We start from the raw sequence: 17,500 nt of genomic DNA, 5'->3' as shown, positions 1-17,500 counted from the left end.
ACACACACACACACACAACATATGTTTACTGTTTATTTTTTGGTCATTTTTGTATCTGGTTGTGCGTGTTTCGTGGCTTAGCTGTTTTAGGGATTGATCGTCTTCCTTTCAGTGACTGCATACTGTAGATATCTGCCCTTCACTGACCCTCGCAGCACACAGGGTGCTCAGTTTCGTCGTCTCCCGAGAGTGAGGAAATGTACTCATCAGCACCAGTGTAACATCTCAATTTGTTCCCCACCCCTCCCCCATCCCACCACACACACACACCCACACTTCCGCATTTCACCCGGGGAAATGTCCCCCATGGGAGATCGGAAAGCAGCCCTTTGGGGACGTTCCAGCACGTCAGTTCACCATGATGTTTCGGTCCCCCTCTGGCGTCACCAAACCACCCGTCCCAAGTGCCCCCCACCCCACCCACCAAAACCCTCCAACACTGAAAAGAAGTAAGGTCAAACATTGACCAAAGACACGCACGCGCGCCTCACACTGGAAAGAAGTGAAATCAAAGGTAAACCAAAGACAGCACACGCGCCTCACACTGGAAAGAAGTGAAATCAAAGGTATATCAAAGACACGCACGCGCGAACCTCACACTGAAAAGAAGTGAAATCAAAGGTTAACCAAAGACACACGCACCTCACACTGGAAAGAAGTGAAATCAAAGATTAACCAAAGACACGCCTCACACTGGAAAGAAGTGAAATCAAAGACAGCACGCCTCACTCTGGAAAGAAGTGAAATCAAAGGTTAAACAAAAGACAGCACGCCTCACTCTGGAAAGAAGTGAAATCAAAGGTAAACCAGAGACACGCCTCACACTGGAAAGAAGTGAAATCAAAGATAAACCAAAGACATGCACGTGCGCGCCTCACACTGGAAAGAAGTGAAATCAAAGGTTAACCAAAGACGCGCACGCGCGCCTCACACTGGAAAGAAGCGAAATCAAAGGTTAACCAAAGACACGCGCGCCTCACACTGGAAAGAAGTGAAATCAAAGTTAAACCAAAGACACGCCTCACACTGGAAAGAAGTGAAATCAAAGGTAAACCAAAGACAGCACGTGCGCCTCACACTGGAAAGAAGTGAAATCAAAGGTTAAACAAAGACAGCACGCGTGCCTCATACTGGAAAGAAGTGAAATCAAAGGTTAACCAATGACACACACGCGCGCCTCACACTGGAAAGAAGTGAAATCAAAGGTAAACCAAAGACAGCACGCGCACCTCACACTGGAAAGAAGTGAAATCAAAGGTAAACCAAAAACACGCACGCGCGCCTCACAGTGGAAAGAAGTGAAATCAAAGGTAAACCAAAGACACGCACGCCTCACAGTGGAAAGAAGTGAAATCAAAGGTAAACCAAAGACACGCACGCCTCACACTGGAAAGAAGTGAAATCAAAGGTAAACCAAAGACACGAGCGCGCGCTTCACACTGGAAAGAAGTGAAATCAAAGGTAAACCAAAGACACGAACGCGCACCTCACACTGGAAAGAAGTGAAATCAAAGGTAAACCAAAGACACGCCTCACACTGGAAAGAAGTGAAATCAAAGGTAAACCAAAGACACGCACACGCGCCTCACACTGGAAAGAAGTGAAATCAAAGGTAAACCAAAGACACGCACACGCGCCTCACACTGGAAAGGAGTGAAATCAAAGGTAAACCAAAGACAGCACGCGCGGCTCACACTGGAAAGAAGTGAAATCAAAGGTAAACCAAAGACACGCCTCACACTGGAAAGAAGTGAAATCAAAGGTAAACCAAAGACACGCACACGCGGCTCACACTGGAAAGAAGTGAAATCAAAGGTAAACCAAAGACAGCACGCGCGCCTCACACTGGAAAGAAGTGAAATCAAAGGTAAACCAAAGACACGCCTCACACTGGAAAGAAGTGAAATCAAAGGTAAACCAAAGACAGCACGCCTCACACTGGAAAGAAGTGAAATCAAAGGTAAACCAAAGACACGCCTCACACTGGAAAGAAGTGAAATCAAAGGTAAACCAAAGACAGCACGCGCGCCTCACACTGTAAAGAAGTGAAATCAAAGGTAAACCAAAGACAGCACGCCTCACACTGGAAAGAAGTGAAATCAAAGGGAAACCAAAAGCTATATGGTTAGGAAACAGAAAACATTCAAAAACAAAATATATGCAACACCTAAACATTAAATGGAATCCAGAAAGATTTAAAATATTAGGAATATGGTTTACAAACGACTTGAAAGATTGTGATAAAATAAATTATGCAGAGAAACTCTCCGAACTGAAGTCCTTATTCAAAATATGGATAAAAAGAAATATCACACCTATGGGACGTGTTGCGGTGTTAAAATCTCTTATCTTATCTATGGATCTTGCTCCCAAATCCTCCTGATGATTTTATTAATAGTTGCCAGAGGATGTGTTTTCAGTTCATATGGAATGGAAAAAGAGACAAAGTGAATAGAAAAACAGCAACAAAAAGTGTTAAAGAAGGTGGTTTAAACATACCAGACATAAGAAAATATAGTCAAGCATTAAAACTCACCTGGATAAGAAGATTTAAAATTACAAAGCATAAATGGAAAAACATTTCAATTGAAATGTTCCCATTTTTCACTGAATTAGAAAGATATGGACCCATGTATGCATTGCGTAAATGTAATAATAATTCATTTTGGAAACACACTTTCATGGCTTACAGAGAATTTTGTTGTCAGGTTACACCTAAATCAGATATTGACCTTCTGTCAGAACCAGTCTTCTATAACGAAAAATTTAAGATTGGAAATAGTACTATAAATCATAGAGACTGGGTTGATAAAGGTGTATACTGTGTTTCGCATTTTCTGAATGACAATGGACACTTTCTTACACAAAATGAATTTTGTGGAAAATATGAACTGAATGTACATTTTCTGGCATACAATGGTTGCTTAAGAGCAATCAAAAAATACATGGAACAGGTAGGTCTTAATGTTCCAACAACCCACAGTTTCCCTGATACACCAGGGGCATTAAAAATAATATACTCGACACCTAAAGGATCACAGCGATACTATGATGTTCTAGCATTTGATGATACAACCCCGAAATCCTGTCACAAGTGGTCTGAGAAACTGGGAACAAATATTAGTTGGGTAAAAGCTTATAACAAACTTCATAAAATTAAAGACATAAAACTAAAGTGGCTACAATTTCGTATATTACATAGAATCATTGGAACAAATGTTGTTTTAAAGGAAATGGGAATTGTAAACAGTATTGATTGTGATTTTTGTTTAGAAGTTAAAGATAGTGTTGAACATATATTCTGGCGATGCCATTACTCGAAACGTTTTTGGACAAGTCTAGAAGAACTATTAAAAATAAACTGTACAGTGTGTGAAAATTTGAAGTTCAGTGAATGTATAATACTGTTTGGTTTCCATGCTGATATGAAGACAGACTCAGTGCTTGATTTATTAATTCTCCTGGGGAAGATGCATATATATAAATGTAAGTTAGATAAATGCCTTCCAAATATTCACGCTTTTGAACATTACATTGTTTCAAGATACAAAATCGAAGAATATAACGCTAAGATCGCATGTGAAACACACAGCTTCAAAATAAAATGGTTGCCATACTTACCTTTAATTAGAAACAACATATAAAAACAATATTTCAAACCATGTATGGAAATATAACACAACTAAGTTAAATGTTGAAAAAATGGTGCAAGTTGATATGTAGGGATATGGATATCTATTCCTTTTTTCTTTTCTTTTTTTGTGTTGTTGTTGTTGCTGTTGATGACTTATTCAAACATTCTCAGTTGTTTTTACTTAGAATGTTATATGTATATATCAATTTTTTCCATTTTTATTTATTTATTTATTTATTTTTTAATGTTGTTGTTTGTTTTTGTTTTATTTTCCTATTGGTACTATGTTTTTGTCAGATTTGTCTTTTCTCTTTTCCCAATATATGCGTTTATTCATTTAAAAAAGAAAAACAAGCAAAAAACACAAGCAAATAACTTAGTTATGTTTATTGTTAATGTTGACTGTATTCAGATTTGTAAAAAAAAATCTTTTCATGTATTTTTTTTTCCCCATCTATTCTCAATTGTCACATTAAATTTATATACAAAATAAAACGGTGGTCGACCCAAGAAAGTCCGGGAAAACACACACACACACACACACACACACACACACACACACACACACACACACAGAAAAAACAAAAAAAACACGCACACGCGCCTCACACTGTAAAGAAGTGAAATCAAAGGTAAACCAAAGACACACACACCCGCCTCACACTGGAAAGAAGTGAAATCAAAGGTAAACCAAAGACAGCCAAGCGCCTCACACTGTAAAGAAGTGAAATCAAAGGTAAACCAAAGACAGCACGCCTCACACTGGAAAGAAGTGAAATCAAAGGTAAACCAAAGACAGCACGCCTCACACTGGAAAGAAGTGAAATCAAAGGTAAACCAAAGACACGAGCGCGCGCCTCACACTGGAAAGAAGTGAAATCAAAGGTAAACCAAAGACACGAAAGCGCACCTCACACTGGAAAGAAGTGAAATCAAAGGTAAACCAAAGACACGCCTCTCACTGGAAAGAAGTGAAATCAAAGGTAAACCAAAGACACGCCTCTCACTGGAAAGAAGTGAAATCAAAGGTAAACCAAAGACACACACCCGCCTCACACTGGAAAGAAGTGAAATCAAAGGTAAACCAAAGACAGCACGCGCGGCTCACACTGGAAAGAAGTGAAATCAAAGGTAAGCCAAAGACAGCACGCGCGGCTCACACTATAAAGAAGTGAAATCAAAGGTAAACCAAAGACAGCACGCGCGGCTCACACTGGAAAGAAGTGAAATCAAAGGTTAACCAAAGACACGCACGTGCGCCTCACACTGTAAAGAAGTGAAATCAAAGGTTAACCAAAGACACGCACGTGCGCCTCACACTGGAAAGAAGTGAAATCAAAGGTAAAGCAAAGGCACGCACGCGCGCCTCACACTGGAAAGAAGTGAAATCAAAGGTAAAGCAAAGACAGCACGCCTCACACTGGAAAGAAGTGAAATCAAAGGTAAACCAAAGACAGCACGCGCGAACCTCACACTGGAAAGAAGTGAAATTAAAGGTAAACCAAAGACACGCCTCACACTGGAAAGAAGTGAAATCAAAGGTAAACCAAAGACACGCACACCTCACACTGAAAGCTACTCGGATCACCCTCGTGTTTTTTTGTTTCTCTGTGTGTGCAGGAGCTTTCCTCTTCCCCTTCATCCTGTGCCTGGCCTTCATGGGCTTCCCCCTCTTCTTCCTGGAGTCGGCTCTGGGCCAGTTCACAGGCAGGAGTCCTCTGCACGTGTGGAGCGTGTGTCCGCTGGTCAAAGGTGGGTCTGTCTGTAGTGAGTGCTGGGATGGGAGGGGTGCGGAGTGGGGGTGGGGAGTGTGTGTGTGTGTGTGTGTGTGTGATGCGAAATGTTTACTCAGATTTAGGCCCAAGCCCCTAACTGAAGGGGAAATAATATACAAAACAACCAACCAAAATTACGATAATACAGTGTATTATTTGTTCTTAACATAATTATTGTCATGAAAATTCACATTGACACTGTGATTTAAGCTACAACGGTAAGTAATCGTTCCAAGGCATGGTACATGTGGAACGCAACATTACGTAAAGCAGTCTCATTTCTAGATGACTTAAGCAAATTATAGTCTAAAGCTACATAGGCTACTATAAAACTTAGGTTGAATATATTTATCATCCTTAAATCATAAAAGACAGGACAGCAAAACGTAAAATGAATTTCATCTTCTTCTGACTCATGACATAAACGACACTGTACTTTATCAACTCTTCTTTCGAGAAATCTAAACCGATGGCAGGCAATGTCTGTTATGCCAAATCTTAATTTAGTCAAAGCACCTTTAACACATCTATTCATTGCAATTACAATGTGTGTGTGTGTGTGTGTGTGTGTGTGTGTGTGTGTGTGTGAGGGAGAGAGAGAGAACTCAGAACTGTTTTAATGCACATCAGCCTTAGGCCACAATACACACAAGAGGAATGGAGACAGGAATGGATCGAATGAGAGAGAGAGAGTGAGAGAGAGAGCTCAGATTTATGTTCATCGGCCTTGGGTCAAAATACGATGGGAAAGGGTGGGTCGGTGGGAGTGTGTGTGTATGTGTGCGTGTGTGAGAGAGTAATACAGAAACAAAAAGACAATTGGAATGATCAATGTCAAAGAGGAGCAATCCTGGGTTGGATGGTGGCCTTGTGGGTAACGCATTCGCTAAGGAATTGAGAGAATCTGAGCGCATGGGTTCGAACCCCACACTGGCCAGGATTTTCTTTCCCTCCACTACACATTGGGTGGTGATCTGAACTCTAGTCATTCGGAAGAGACGTTTAACAGACGTCCCGTGTGCAGCATGTACTTCACACCACGTAAAAGAACCCACGGCAACAAAAGGGTTGTCCCTGGCAAAGGAAAAACTATAAGAGGCACTGCATTGTGGAGACGCGTTCTACGCGGGTAGAGCAACCCCAAGTGTCAGACAGAGACATCTGTTGTGAGAAAGAGTGGGTGGGGAAGTGAGGGGTAGGAAAAAAGGTGTTTTATCATGTTATTTTCACTAATCGAATAGAATAGAATATGTCTTTATTACCAAGTGTACCGGGGTCACAAGGAACATTGGGTGGGACAGCACATAACAAGGAACGAACATAAATCGAAAATCATACACAAACACAGATACAGTAGAAATTAGGCTACGTACAAATGCATATCGATATAAAAACTTGTACATAATCACACATGCACGCACTGCACATACACACACACAAACATGTACGCAAGCACGCACGCACACAGACACAGACACACACACACACACACACACACACACACACACACACACACACACACACAAGCTAACAAGCCTTTTGCAAGGGATGGTAGGCCTACCTGTCCCGTAACCCCCCTCCCATCCATCCCCACCTCCCCCTCCCACTCACTCATCCTTGACTCCGAGAGAGACTGAACGAAACCTTTTTTGTGCTTGTGTGTCTCTGTGTGTCTGTTGGTATGTGCTTAAAACCAGTAAAGGGAGTGAGGGAGGGGGAGAGAGAGAGAGATACGAATACGGATACAGATGATTTATTCATTGCGCCATAGCCTCCATGAAGGGGGTAAACAAACAACATTTGTTGCGTCGCCATTTGTTGGAATGAACACGAGAAAACCCAAATCGGATGAAACACAGATACATCAGCAGAACATGTTATGAGGTTGCAGTGTCTTTTAAATTGAAGTGCTTTATTCATAAAAATGGACAGATTCCAGATTCGAAAATTTCTCTTGCGGACTACATGAGACAGAGAGGAAGAGAGAGAGAGAGAGTCTCGTATGATGCCTGCTTCCAAAGCCGTGGAGATGAGTTTTCCATATGGCAGGGCACGCGCTACTTACTTTCACCTTCTCCTCCAGTACACGCGTCGTTTGTTGTGGAAAGAAGTTTATTTCGGTCTGCCGATGTCTGTGGGTGCATGGTTGTCTCCCCGAGGGAGCAGTAAAACCGGAAATGGTGCGCTAAGATTTGATCTATTGCCATGCAGGTCTGCGGAATCGTTATGATGGTTTAAAAACGCGCAGCTTGGCGGGCAACTCGTTCTGATAGAGATCTGTCTGTCTGTCTGTCTGCCTGTCTGCCTGTCTCTCTGTGTGATCTTTTTCCTATCTGTTTCTCTTTACCTTTATATCTGTTCGTGTCTGTTTGCCTGTCTGTATGTCTGTCTGCCTGCCTGTATGTCTCTCTCTGTCTCTGTGATGTTTTTCCTATCTGTTTCTCTTTACCATTCTATCTGTTCGTGTCTGTTTGCCTGTATGTCTGTCTGTATGTCTGCCTGCCTGTATGTCTGTCTCTGTCTTATCTTTTCCTCGTCTGTTTCTCTTTACCTTTGTACCTGTCTGTATGTCTGTTTGCCTGTGTATGTCCGTCAGTCTGTCTGTCTGTCTGTTTCTCTCTCTTTCTCTCGCTCTCTCTCTTTCTCCCCATTTACTGGTTTTAAACACACACGGACAGACACAGAGACAGACACAGACCCACAAGATTTCGTTTAGTTTTGAATTAAAGGATACCTGTATTGCTGCGTGGCAGTCTGGATAGGCTGTAAACATTATTCATATCACAGAGTGCTAGTGCGATGGTGTCTGGAACAGTCTGGAACTCTGTATATACAGAGTTAAAACTGCTGAGAGTTTGACGTGACACGAAGAGATTGGATGGATTTGTTTTGGTTCTGTTAAAAGGTTGAAGGTCTTTTAGCCTTTAACGGTCATCGGGGCAGTAGTTTCACACCCACCGTGTCCAATGCTCAGCATAGGAAGGCGGGTTCGGTTGCCGACGATCAAGTTGAATTCAGTTTGTTTCAGTTTGGCTACCGTCCTGATGTGTACAGGTTTCATCAAACGCAGTCTGGCTTGTATCAACGTGACCAGCGGTTTGGTTTTTGCAAAGATCGGGCGTCTATTCTTTTTTTTCTTTTTTTTTTTTCTTTTTTACTATCATTTTATGCAGCAGATGTGTCGCTCATGTTGATTAGTCCGCACACTTGCCGATCACTACGTATTAATCTGCTCAGGTTTCGTCAGATCACCGGTGATTTGATTTTGTCTTTGAGGGAATTCGATCCGCTATGTTTGTATGAGTCAGTCATGTTTGACTATGACCATCAGAACAGCAAAGGAGGTAACTGTGGTCATATCTGGGCTAGAAATCGATTACAGCGTAGAGTGTCTTGCCCAAATTACATCCCCACTCTCTCGACCAACATTGCTTTAGGACAGTCGGCGTTAGGCCAACTCCCCCCAAGGCTTTCAGCACAAAGAGCCAGTGCATTCTTGCCGCCTAGCAAGAGAGTCATAGTTCACCATAAAAAGACACAAAGCTGTCTGAGTTTGTACCACAGAGGAGAAACTATTGATCACACATATCTCACTTTTGCTGTTGGCCCAACTGTAAACTTGGTCGGTCTCTTGATAATCATTTTCCTCCTCCTTCTCCTTCTCCTCGTCCTCTTCCTCCTCCCCCTCCTCCTTCTTCATCCTGTGCTGTAACTCCCACGTTCACTCGTATGTACACGACTGGGCTTTTATGTGTATGACCGTTTTTTACCCCGCCATGTAGGTAACCATACTCCGTTTTCGGGGGTGTGCGTGCTGGGTATGTTCTTGTTTCCATAACCCACCGAACACTGACATGGATTACGGGTACTATAACGTGCGTATTTGAACTTCCGCTTGCGTATAAACACGAAAGAGTTTCAGGCACAAGCAGGTCTGCACATGATAATAATTATGTTGACCTGGGAGATCGGAAAAATCTCCACCCTTCACACACCAGGTGCCGTAACTGAGGTTAGAACTCGGGATCCTGAGATTGAAAAGCCAACGCTTTAACCACTCGGCTATTACAATCACACCCGTCAGTTTTGTTCATGTGTGTGTGTGTGTGTGTGTGTGTGTGTGTGTGTGTGTGTTCTGCTTTCAGGGATGGGGATCGCAATGTCCATCCTGTCAGTGATGTTCGTCTGGTACTTCAACACCATCATGTCGTGGGCCCTCTACTACATGGTCTCCTCCTTCCAGAGCGTACTGCCCTGGTCACTGTGCGGCCAGTGGTGGAACACCCCGCGCTGTAGCGATCTGTCGTCGCGAACGGCCAACGCCACGGGCGCCGCCAACATCACTTCCGGTTGGAACGTCACCACTTCCGGTTGGAACGCCTCTTCCGGTTGGAATGACAACGCGACTTACATGACGACGATGTCGATGCTTGGATCAACTACTGGTAAGATTGGTGTTGTGTGTGTGTGTGTGTGTGTGTGTGCGTGCGCGCGTGTGCGTGAGTTTGTGTATGTTTGTGTTTAATGTCGGGTCTGTTTGCCTTTCTCTCCAAATACGTGTGTGTGTGTGTGTGTGTGTGTGTGTGTGTGTTTATTGGGTGGGGTGGTGGGTGCGTGTGTGTTTTTTAATGTGAGTATGTGTGTGCGCACTCATCTGTGTAATTGTGTGTGTGTGTGTGTGTGTGTGTTTGAGAGAGAGAGAGAGAGGGGGGGGGGGGGGGTTGGGGGGTGGACATAATCGAAAAGGAATAGTTTTTAGTAATTTGTGCTGTGTATTGTATAATTGTATGTGCCTTTAGCAGTGCATTAACTGAGTAATCAGATTCCAAATTGACCTTGGCATGTCGGTAGTTTATTTATTTGTTAGTGTTTTTTTTATTTGTATATAATAATACACATTTTATTTATACTTTTGTTTCTTTGCTTACACATCTTTTTCTGGCGCATTTCCAATTAATATCTTTTGATATCAGTGACTCATGTTAGCGATTCCTCACTCATTTCTTGCTTGGAACATCTGTTCCTTCATACACAGAAATTATTCATTGTAATTTTGTCTGCATTGTCATTTTATTTCATGCCGAATCGATTAATTTCCCGATGTCATGTAGAAACGATAGATTAAAAATTCAATTAATTTACGGTGTGTGTGTGTGTGTGTGTGTGTGTGTGTGTGTGTGTGTGTGTGTATGAATGAGAAAGTCAAAGCATGACTCTCGTAAGCTGGATTGTTTCCACTTTTTTGTAACGTTTTCTAACAGCCAAGGGAACTCAGAAAACACAAACATATACATGAAGTACAGAAACATCTACATGAAGTACACAAACATATATATGAAGTACACAAACAGATGAGGGGCGCCAGCTGCATTCGGCATTTCACAATCGTTTTTGAACTTTTTTGTTGTTGCTTTTTTACAGAAAATATGGAATAATTTTACATAAAGTAGTTTTATTGTCTGTTTGGGGAAAAAAATTTCATTGTACCAGTTGTGAAGAAACTTTCATAAAAAAAAATCAGCCCAAACGCCTCAGGTCATAATTAGATGAATTAAACAATTTTATCCTTGGAAGAAAAAGCAATACCAATACATCGAAACATGATATATGCATATTATAAATACTAATTACTTCCATAGAAGAAATTCTTGCTCTACAGAATTTTTTTTTAAAAATAATTTTTTGTGAATGATCCAAATTTGTGTTGTATTGTTGTATTGCTTTTCCAATATTCAAATCTGATTTAACGAAGCCATTTCAATGTATCACATCCGTCATCTCTGCGAATATGGTTACTGTTTGTATTTTAGTTGTCATTGACTCAGTTGACTATATTTATCATCCAAATTTCGATTGATATATTCCCATAGAGGCATTTTGTACAGGAATCGCTAGATAAGTATTCGATACATACATTGCATTGCAGCTGTATTTCAGTGTAGTTACTCAGTTACTAGCTCTGTGTGCGTGTGTGGGCGGAAATGTGTCTGTGTGTGTGTGTGTGTGTGTGTGTGTGATGAATATATTCGGGGTGGTGTAGGGAGTAAAAGAGAGGTGGGTGGGGTATAGTTGCTCTCCATCAAGTCATATTCCTATCAAGTCATACTGATCTATTTATATTTATCTATTTTGTTTTTTCTTTTTTGTGCGTGGTTTCATGTAACTTTGCATGCGTGTCTTATAAACCTTGTTCAGGTTTTAATTGACATTGAAATTGATTCTGATTCTGATTCTATTGTCAAAGTTGATGGCATATTCCTGTCATGATATATTGTTTTGTTGGATGGGACTCAATGTTTGTGTACCCCCTCTTCAGCTGCTGAGTATTGTATCCATAATAAGAATCGGCTACAGGTGACGTTAGCCTTTTAGAGATCAGTATCACTTTCATACAAGTTACTCCTCTTCTTCGGTTGTCACACTCTGTGTGTGTGTGTGTGTGTGTGTGTGTGTGTGTGCTGTGTTACGGGCATCAGTGTTTGTATGGAGAAGTGTGCGCGTGAAGAGAGAGGGAGAGAGAGGGAGGTGGTGGGGGGAATGAAATGTTCTTTAACCGAGGTAATGCGGTAAGCAGTTAACATGCTTTTTCACCAAGCTTTGGGACATAAAACAGGGAGTCGGTTGTGTATAAACACACTGAAAAGGAAACAAAGTTATTATAAAGAGAAATAACATAAACGACAAAACCCTCATGGAAGCAAGAAACAACAACAGCAACCACACCATCAAACCAGCACTCACTCGAAAGAATACGAAATATCAACAGACAACCAGCGGGATCACACACACACACACACACACACACACACACACACACACACACACACCAGTAGTTCTAATGATGATACTTATGATAATAATCATCATTATAAATAATAATGATGATGAAAATGAACATATTACCAGGATAACTTGGAGACGAATGAAGCATCATACATTATTCACATAATGAGAAAATTAGAATAACAAGCTATGCACAGACAGAGAGAGAGAGGGGGGGGGGTTCATTTATGTAGCCGCCTTACAGAGAGGGTGGGCAATGGGGGGATGAAAGGGAGGGGTGTGGACATTATGAGAAATTCCGCGTGTCAAATAACACGATGCGACCAGTCGCTATTGCCAGCCTGCTCCGATCGATTTCATAACGTGTTGCTGACGTAAATGGCAGATGTGTGCTTGTGTCTGTGTGTGTCTGTGTCTGTAGATGTGTGTACGTGGATGTGAGTTTGCGAGTGTGTGACTGCTTGTTTTTGAGGTTTCGTGTGTATGTGTACTCTTTTTTGATTATTCACGTATTCATACTCAGAGTGCGGAGTGTGCTGTGTCTCGCATCTCCTACTGGAAAACGAGGAAATAATTATTATAGGCCTTGGCGAACGATTTTTACTGGACCTCTTTTTAGTTTGCGCACACATTCTTTTGAATTAACTTGATAACCAACTGAGAGAGTAGCGTCACTGACATAGTTGAACTAACTGCAACATGAATTCTTACATAAGAAAGGAAGACTTGTCTATCGCAATGCAAATTTGTAAAAAGAATGTTTTCAGCCTAAATATCGAGATAAATAAAACATATTTTCAAAATATAAACAAAGTGAGAACAGAAGCCACCCTCACATCTCCCCACAAGAGGGTGTGGCTTTTATTTTCAAGAAGTATTAAAAATGTCCATTATGTGAATGTTTGTTTTTTTCATGACGTATAGCTTTATCTGTTATTACTGGGGGAACATGTGGAGGTTGGGAACATGTGGAGGTTGGGAACATGTGGAGGTTGGGAACATGTGGAGGTTGGGAACATGTGGAGGTTGGGTTTCATTTTCTCCCATCGACATAGCAGATATAATTCTCTTTACAGTAGTGAACTATTGCGTATAGTACATCGTCTGTAAACGATTTCGTTTGTAGCCAGATTAATCATTTCAACTGAGAAATATATACCTACTTTCATGAAATTATCGTCTTGAAATTATAATAGATCATTTAAAAAAATGTTTACTATATCTCCAACTGGTACTTCAAAGCTAACGGTCGAGTGAATGCTGGCTTACGTTATCGCATGCACATCTGCCTTATAAGACAAAATCTGTCATTGCTTGTGAGGTGCAGTTTTTAAACTATTTTATTTCGATTAACCAGTGACATACGTATAGCTGGAACAACTTCAGTCCATTTTGTTTGTTGGCCTTTGTGGTGGTGGGGTCCTTTGCTTTTTTTTATATTAAAACAAACAAAAACAAACACCCAGGCAATCACCGTTTTGACATCTATAGCCAAACGATCTTTATTAGTGTCCAGGTATTTCTCTGAGCTGATGAAAGTCACTAAAACACTATTACACATCCATCGTCGCACGCAGTAAGTGCGTGACCATTTACTGAAAGTTTCGCATTGTCCCAGAAGCTTAAAATCTTTCGTTATTTTGAGTGTTGTCCAGTTTTACATTTCTCTTCTTTCTCACCAAACTGGTTATTTAGATTTACATTTCTTTTCTTCCAACAAATCTAGATATAGTAATGAATACAGTGTTTAGCTGCCAAATAATGGTGTTCATTAACAGCTTCTGGCATGCTTTTTGGAATACAACAACATTCTCTCAGACTTAATTATCTCTGTGTACAGTGCATGAACGTTTTGATTCGGAATATCAGATTCTGTTTGGCATCCGTTCTTTCTCATTTCTTTATTTGATGGTTTGTTGTTGTTGTTGTTGTTTAGTATTGAGTTCGTTTGAATATATCTATTATCTCAGTTCAAAAGGTAAATCATACTGCGTGCGTGTGGGTGTTTGTTTGTTTATTTTTGTGTGTGTGTGTGTGTGTGTGTGTGTGTGTGTGTGTGTGTGTGTGTGTGTGTGTGTGTGTTCTTGAATGCGGGTGCTCGTATGATAATATGATTCACATTTGTATGTGTTTTGCTTTTCTATGTCTTTCTGTGTGTCACTGTACAGAATATTATTTGGTTTTGTGTTATATATATATATATATATATATATATATATATATATATATATATATATATATATATATATATATATTAACTTGTATACGAATTCTTAGTTATAATCTGGGAGTAATTTAGATTTTGTTTCGTAATGCAGGCATGTTAAGTTTGTCAGGTAATTAGGAAAGGAGGCATCTTAAGTTAGTCACGTTACTGGGAAAGGAAATATCTTCAGTTTGTCAAGGTATTTGGAAAGGAGACATCTTCAGTTTGTCAAGTAACTAGGAAAGGAGACATCTTCAGTTTGTCAAGGTATTTGGAAAGGAGACATCTTCAGTTTGTCAAGTAACTAGGAAAGGAGACATCTTCAGTTTGTCAAGGTATTTGGAAAGGAGACATCTTCAGTTTGTCAAGTAACTAGGAAAGGAGACATCTTCAGTTTGTCAAGTAACAAGGAAAGGAGACATCTTCAGTTTGTCAAGTAACAAGGAAAGGAGGCATCTTCAGTTTGTCAAGTAACAAGGAAAGGAGGCATCTTCAGTTTGTCAAGTAACAAGGAAAGGAGGCATCTTCAGTTTGTCAAGTAACAAGGAAAGGAGGCATATTCAGTTTGTCAAGTAACAAGGAAAGGAGGCATCTTCAGTTTGTCAAATAACTAGGAAAGGACATTAGATACAAGGCAACACATCTTCACTAAAGGAATAGTAAAAATCGAAACAGTATTTTTTTTAAATATGTAGAGCCTGGGGCTTTCATATATAGAATGTAGAGTTTTTAATGTCATATTAGCAGTACATACTCGACTAACGAGACTCCTTATTCTGTAACAACCCATGTAAGACAGCCTTTAAAAAAACTGCACAAGATAAACATGATTTGATTATTATTATTCTCAATATTGATTATTCTTATGGTTATGATATAGCGTTTTCTTTAGAAATAATAGTATATTTATATAGTTCTAATATTTACACTTGCATATTAATGTAAATATGTATAGCAAATTTGAGTTATTGTTTTTAAAGTGCAAGTAGACAACCATTTGTTTATATATACATTTGTTACCTCTGTGTCATTAGATTGTGAACAGGTTTGGGTCAATGGTTATTAGCATGTGCTTAGTGAATGTGACTGAACCTTTTGGTGTTCGTGGATCCCACCAAGGAGACATCAGAAGAACCAGTGTTCCCTTCCTGTCCATTGACGAAAGACAGCCATGCTGTTTGTGTTGACCTGCTTTGTGTGTTTGACTTTGTTCTGACAAAGCTATGCCATGCTGTTTGTGTTGACCTGTTTTGTGTGTTTGACTTTGTTCTGACAAAGCTATGTCATGCTGTTTGTGTTGACCTGTTTTGTGTGTTTGACTTTGTTCTGACAAAGCTATGCCATGCTGTTTGTGTTGACCTGTTTTGTGTGTTTGACTTTGTTCTGACAAAGCTATGTCATACTCTTTGTGTTGACCTGTTTTGTGTGTTTGACTTTGTTCTGACAAAGCTATGCCATGCTGTTTGTGTTGACCTGTTTTGTGTGTTTGACTTTGTTCTGACAAAGCTATGTCATACTGTTTGTGTTGACCTGTTTTGTGTGTTTGACTTTGTTCTGACAAAGCTATGTCATGCTGTTTGTGTTGACCTGTTTTGTGTGTTTGACTTTGTTCTGACAAAGCTATGTCATGCTGTTTGTGTTGACCTGTTTTGTGTATTTGACTTTGTTCTGACAAAGCTATGTCATACTGTTTGTGTTGACCTGTTTTGTGTGTTTGATTTTGTTCTGACAAAGTTAGATAGCAGCCATGCTGTTTGTGTTGACCTGTTTTGTGTGTTTGACTTTGTTCTGACAAAGCTATGTCATACTGTTTGTGTTGACCTGTTTTGTGTGTTTGACTTTGTTCTGAAAAAGCTATGTCATGCTGTTTGTGTTGACCTGTTTTGTGTGTTTGACTTTGTTCTGAAAAAGCTATGTCATGCTGTTTGTGTTGACCTGTTTTGTGTGTTTGACTTTGTTCTGAAAAAGCTATGTCATGCTGTTTGTGTTGACCTGTTTTGTGTGTTTGACTTTGTTCTGAAAAAGCTATGTCATGCTGTTTGTGTTGACCTGTTTTGTGTGTTTGACTTTGTTCTGACAAAGCTATGTCATGCTGTTTGTGTTGACCTGTTTTGTGTGTTTGACTTTGTTCTGAAAAAGCTATGTCATGCTGTTTGTGTTGACCTGTTTTGTGTGTTTGACTTTGTTCTGAAAAAGCTATGTCATGCTGTTTGTGTTGACCTGTTTTGTGTGTTTGACTTTGTTCTGAAAAAGCTATGTCATGCTGTTTGTGTTGACCTGTTTTGTGTGTTTGACTTTGTTCTGACAAAGCTATGTCATGCTGTTTGTGTTGACCTGTTTTGTGTGTTTGACTTTGTTCTGACAAAGCTATGTCATACTGTTTGTGTTGACCTGTTTTGTGTGTTTGACTTTGTTCTGACAAAGCTATGTCATACTGTTTGTGTTGACCTGTTTTGTGTGTTTGACTTTGTTCTGACAAAGCTATGTCATGCTGTTTGTGTTGACCTGTTTTGTGTGTTTGACTTTGTTCTGACAAAGCTATGTCATGCTGTTTGTGTTGACCTGTTTTGTGTGTTTGACTTTGTTCTGACAAAGCTATGTCATGCTGTTTGTGTTGACCTGTTTTGTGTGTTTGACTTTGTTCTGACAAAGCTATGTCATGCTGTTTGTGTTGACCTGTTTTGTGTGTTTGACTTTGTTCTGACAAAGCTATGTCATGCTGTTTGTGTTGACCTGTTTTGTGTGTTTGACTTTGTTCTGACAAAGCTATGTCATGCTGTTTGTGTTGACCTGTTTTGTGTGTTTGACTTTGTTCTGACAAAGCTATGTCATGCTGTTTGTGTTGACCTGTTTTGTGTGTTTGACTTTGTTCTGACAAAGTTAGTGTGTTGTTGCCCCTCTCTGACAAATTCTTGGTGTCTGTCTCGTTCATACTGCCTGGCCACTTTGGTTGGCCTTCCTCTTCGCTCCTCTGTGTGTGTGTGTGTGTGTGTGTGTGTGTGTGTGTGTGTGTGTCCTCCCCCATTCTCTCTCGTATCTCAGTCTCTTTCTCTCCTCTTTGTCTCATCCTCTCTCTCTCTCTCTCTCTCTCTCTCTCTCTCT

General features: G+C 40.3%; 1 protein-coding gene across 1 annotated transcript in view; it reads left to right on the top strand.

Annotated features, from left to right (window-relative positions):
- Nucleotides 1-17,500, top strand: part of LOC143300164 (sodium- and chloride-dependent GABA transporter 1-like) — a 46,765-nt gene that overhangs the window by 4,098 nt on the left and 25,167 nt on the right. The window contains exons 2-3 of the mRNA XM_076613715.1: nt 5,255-5,386; nt 9,555-9,854. Of these exons, the coding sequence (XP_076469830.1) occupies nt 5,255-5,386; nt 9,555-9,854 (432 nt within the window). The remainder of the gene's footprint in view (nt 1-5,254; nt 5,387-9,554; nt 9,855-17,500) is intronic.

The sequence above is a fragment of the Babylonia areolata genome, chromosome 26, assembly GCF_041734735.1.
Source record: "Babylonia areolata isolate BAREFJ2019XMU chromosome 26, ASM4173473v1, whole genome shotgun sequence".
Classification (NCBI taxonomy): Eukaryota; Metazoa; Mollusca; class Gastropoda; order Neogastropoda; family Buccinidae; genus Babylonia; species Babylonia areolata.
This window is presented reverse-complemented; position numbering and strand designations above follow the sequence as displayed.